At 46.3% G+C, this 4,845-nt stretch overlaps 1 protein-coding gene across 1 annotated transcript; it reads left to right on the top strand.

Moving 5' to 3' along the window:
• The first annotated feature begins 4,111 nt into the window (after positions 1-4,111).
• LOC125345589 (prothymosin alpha-like) lies at positions 4,112-4,513 on the top strand. Its single transcript, XM_048337683.1, has one exon. It carries the CDS (start codon positions 4,163-4,165, stop codon positions 4,487-4,489), a length of 327 nt encoding a protein of 108 aa, XP_048193640.1. The 5' UTR covers positions 4,112-4,162; the 3' UTR covers positions 4,490-4,513.
• Positions 4,514-4,845: the final 332 nt, after the last annotated feature.

Raw genomic sequence — 4,845 nt, 5'->3', positions numbered from 1 at the left:
CCCAGTCGGGATGCCGGTTCTGGTGAGGTTCTGTCCCCGTGTGGACCTGGGGCGGCAAGGACTGGGGGCTGGGGCCGCAAGCCCAGAGCCTTCTCTGAAGCAGAGACCTGCGTGTGTGCGCACGCGTGCGTGTGGACCCAGCCTCCTTCACCGGGAGGCAAGCCCAGCGCTAGCGGGGCTAAGGTGCAGGTCGGTTGCTTGCTTACCATTATGATGCTTACCCTTCCTCCTACAATGGCAAGTCCCCTACGGCCCGGGAGCCACGGTGCCCACCCCCCTCACTCCACCCAGGGCTTTCCCTTTAAGTATTTTTTCAGATTGGGTCTTGTTAGCTTTTTCCCTTCCTTAGGTCCTCAGCTCCTCCCCTGAGCCCTCAGGTCCACCCACACCCAACCTCCCAGCACTAGAGCTATAGTGGGCCACTCCCACTCGCCATTCAGACCCACTTCCTTCCCCTCTAGCCCGGGAGAAGCCTCCACCTGTATCACCTGGATCAGGGGCAGAAGGCCCACGCCCTGTTGCTACCTCTCCCCTGGAGATAGGGCTCCACAAATAAACCCCATGTGAACCTTCTCCTCCCATGAGTGAGGGTCTCCGCGTGGTCCCCTGGCATGGCTGGGACATATCCTTTCGGGTCTTATGTCTGTACCTAGTAGGGCTAGCCCCAAATGGTGATCCTTCTACCTAAATCTGGGTAGCTGGGGCCACAGATGGGCAACGCCAACCCTGGTTTATTTGTTGGGGTGGAGCCTTGCAAATACTTTATTTTTACTTAGGCTCTACCTAAACCAGATCCTCTCAACCTCCACTTCCCAAATAGCTGGGCATACAGGCCTAAGCCACTGCCCTCGGCCTCATTGCAGACTGCGACCATGGCAGCGGTGTACTTAGGTTGTCCCTCACGGTATTTCAAATGATGGCAGTTGCAGAGTTGGTCTCATACAGTGCTCTGCCATGATGATACACAGTGATAAATTCTGCTTTGGGCTTTTGTCCTGATGAGTATTATTCATTTGTTCATAATTGCTATGCCCGCCCATGCCACTGCCGTCAGTGGATCTGTTGCTGCTGCCTGCAAAGACACATAGATGCAAAGGCACTCTGGCCTATTGGATCCTGCAGCGGCCTCTAAGGTGTTCTACCATGCGTTTGTGTTTTCCAAATAAATTCTATCTTGTGTGAATAAGTGTCTCGTGCAGGAATTTTTTTTTTATCTCTGGATTTTGTCGAGTACAATTCTGTCATTTGGGATTGTGGGTTTGGGAATTATGGCCTCGATTTGTGTGCCTTATTTGTGGTTTGTGCATGCTAGGCAAGTGACTTATCACTGAGCTATCCTCCCAGCTCTAAACATGGTGATTTTCCAGGATGTCAAATAATCAAATACCATCTACTGTTCTTCCATACTCATTATTTTTACACAAAGTTTTGTCTTTGTCTTTTTTCTTAGGCACTTGTATTTTATAGGCTTATCTTCAGGATATATGGTGATTGTATGACTCAGATTAATCTTATGGTTTTGAAAGGGCATTAACCAGACATGCCACAGGGACTAGTACCTATGGTAGTAGGAAATTATTTTTATTTCCAGTCTAAAGCGAAGGAAGCTGGGCTTAACTGAAGTCTACACAACTCGTCCACATATTCTGGAGTTGGGAAAGTTCCTGGTTTGCTCCCGTCTATGAAGGGGTTGCTTTGGGCACTGGTGTTGGGTAGGGCCCATAGATCTACCACTTCTGACAGCACACCTTGCTACTACTGCATTCACCAAGCTTATGTTTTGTGGTTGTGCATGACTTTTCAAAGCACTTTCCTTTCAACATGGCGCATCTCTTTGTCCCTGAAATAAGGCCAGTATTTCCTGCACAGGAGGAGATGTGACATGATTAGATCACTATCTACACATTGGAAATATTCGTAAGGCGATGATACTCTCCTCCCTCCCCCTGAAGAATGATTCAAACATATTGCCCACGTGAAAGGGCCATACACGTAGACAAAAGCAGTGCCCAGTGTGGAAACAGGATGACGAGGGATTCCACACACCTTGGAAGAAACAGGTCAATTTCTGAAACATTAGGGAGATGAGGTCTGACTCACACCTGAGGTGCCCTTGGTTGTTGCCAGAAATAGAGGCGGTTTTGGAATGTAGCAGGTAAAGCATGGTGGCACTAAACTTCTTATCTAGTGAATCTCAACCTGTGAGATATGCCCCGCAGCTCTCCACTGAGAAGCATGGTTCTGAATGAAATCACTGTCCTTCTACCTCTCCATGGTACTTATACCAGCTTCAGCTTCATCTCCTCTGTAGAATCCCTATCAATCATCCAGAGTCCACCTCCACTCATCTCTCCAAGTCACAACTATTTAAGAAATAATGTCTCTCCCATTCCTGAGCATCTGCCCAGAACATCACAAGTCAGTTATGGTAAAGACACGAGCACACCAATGCTCATTGCTGCACTATTCACAACAGACAAGTTGTGGAAATGGCCCAGATGCCCTAGGATAAATCAATAGAACCCAAACACGTGGTACCCAGACACAAAGAAATTTTACTCGACCATTAGAAAGCATACGCTTATGTCATTTGTAGAGAAATAGATGGACCTAGAACAAATCATGTTGAATGAAGTGAGCCAGGGACAGAGAGGCAAAGCTCAGAGAGGTGGCTCATGCCTGTAATTCTAGTTACTTGGGATGCTGCAGTCTGGAGATCACAGTTCAAAGTCAGCCTAGATATGAAAGTCTGTGAGACTCTCAATTAACCACCAGAAAACCAGAAGTGAAGCTGTGGCTCAAAGTGGTAGATCACTAGCTTTGAGCAAAAAGAGTTCATGGGGGCTGAGAATATGGCTTAGTGGTATAGTGCTTGTCTAGCACGCATGAAGCCCTGAGTTGGATTCCTCAGCACTACATAAAACAGGAAAAGCCCAAAGTGGTGCTGTGGTTCAAGTGATAGAGTGGCAGCCTTGAGCCAAAGAAACTCAGGAACAGTGTCCAGGCCTTGAGTTCAAGCCCCAGGATGGGCAAAAAAGAACAATTACTATGATATCCATTCTCTTAACAAAACTGGAAAGGCTGTAGAAATGGCCATTGTGTAGTTGATGCCTAGACCTATTCAACTTGCATAACTGAACTTTTCCATCTGTCTTTCAAAACCTTCCCTCCCAGGATCCTGAAACCACTCCCATTTCTATTTCCTTAATACTTCAGTCTCTTTCTTGAATTTTCAGGTACCTCGTAGGAGTGGAATTGTGCAATTTTATTTTCAGATTTCTCAATACCCAATAAGAAGATTTTGAAAAGGCAAAGGTGTGACAGAAGTCAGGTAACATTTTTATGTCTGTATCCACACCCGTAGGTAGGTGAGCACACCCTCGGAGCTGATGAAAGAGTTGATTCAGTTTTCTGCATTGCCACCTCTTATGTGACTGTATCAAGATCTTTAAGAGGTTGTGACTGTTTTGATCTAAAATAATTTGACCACTAAAGCGCCTTCTTATGTCTAAATAATTACTATTATAACTGTACAGGAGATGTTGCTACAAGATTATGTCAATACCACAGTCGTCTCTTCTGAATAATTCTGAGAAATAAGTTGAGACATGACTTACATTCATTTAGGAAAAGACAACCATATCAGTGCAGAGCCCAAAGTGTGCATAGATTAGAGCAAGATCTAACAAGTGACTGCATAGAAAGCCCCTTTAGCTATGAGCAAAGAAGGAAATCTATATTCCATGATCACAGAAGCTATTTTGAGAGCTATGGTCATTTCTGCCATTCGCATATAAGAATTTTTATCAGTTCTTACCAGGACCCTGATGAAACAGATATTCAAGCATTTAAATTAGGAGCCTATGGGAAAAGTCAAATTCTTAGAATACTTCCTCCATTATTTGCCCCCATTGAATTAGCATTCTACTGTTTATACTTTGCTCAAATTTCCCCTGCTCCACTGGCTGCTCTGAAAAGCCATCTTTGGATTGTTCCTGCATCTTGCTTGCCACAGCCTCCTCTGCCCTGTGCCTCCTCAGCCGCCGCTGACTCCAGCAGCTCCCTCGCCCGAGTCGCCCCCCCCCCCACCTCCCTGGCTTTCTTTTTTTTCATCCCCTTGCTGCACCGGATCACCGGCGTGCCACCCCCCCCCACCACCACCATGTCAGACGCGGCCGTGGACACCAGCTCCGAGATCACCACCAAGGACTTGAAGGAAAAGAAGGAAGTTTTGGAGGAGATGGAGAATGGAAGAGACGCTCCTGCCAACGGGAGTGCAGCTAATGAGGAAAATGGGGAACAAGAGGCTGATAATGAGGTAGATGAAGAAGATGAAGGTGGGGAGAAAGTGGAGGAGAAGGAAGAAGGTGATGGTGAGGAGGAGGATGGAGATGAAGATGAGGAGGCCGATGCAGCTACAGGCAAAGAGGCAGCTGAAGATGATGATGATGTTGATACCAAGAAGCAGAAGACTGATGAGGATGACTAGACAGCAAAAAAGGAAAAATTAACTCAAAAAAGGCTGCCGTGACCTATTCACCCTCCACTTCCAGTCTCAGAATCTAAACGTGGTCACCTTTGAGTAGAGAGGCCCGCTGCCCTCTGTGGGCAGCATCACTAAGCTCTCCACCACCCCACCAAATCCACAACAAGAATTTGCAACAGGGGAGGGAAATACCAAAACTTCCAAGGCCCTGCTTTTTTTCTTAAAAGTACTTTAAAAAGGAAAATTTGTTTGTATTTTTTTATTTACTTTTTGTACATATTGTTAGGGGTCAGCCATTTTTAATGATCTCAGATGACCAAACCAGCCTTCAGAGCATTCTGTCCTACTTCTGACTACTT

Source organism: Perognathus longimembris, unplaced genomic scaffold, assembly GCF_023159225.1.
Source record: "Perognathus longimembris pacificus isolate PPM17 unplaced genomic scaffold, ASM2315922v1 HiC_scaffold_5931, whole genome shotgun sequence".
Taxonomy (NCBI): Eukaryota; Metazoa; Chordata; class Mammalia; order Rodentia; family Heteromyidae; genus Perognathus; species Perognathus longimembris.
Note: the sequence above shows the minus strand (reverse complement) of the source record. Positions and strands in the feature narration are given on the sequence as shown.

Bases quoted from the DNA above. Each gene is read 5' to 3' on its own strand.
- LOC125345589 (XM_048337683.1), top strand. From the start codon at position 4,163: ATGTCAGACGCGGCCGTGGACACCAGCTCCGAGATCACCACCAAGGAC.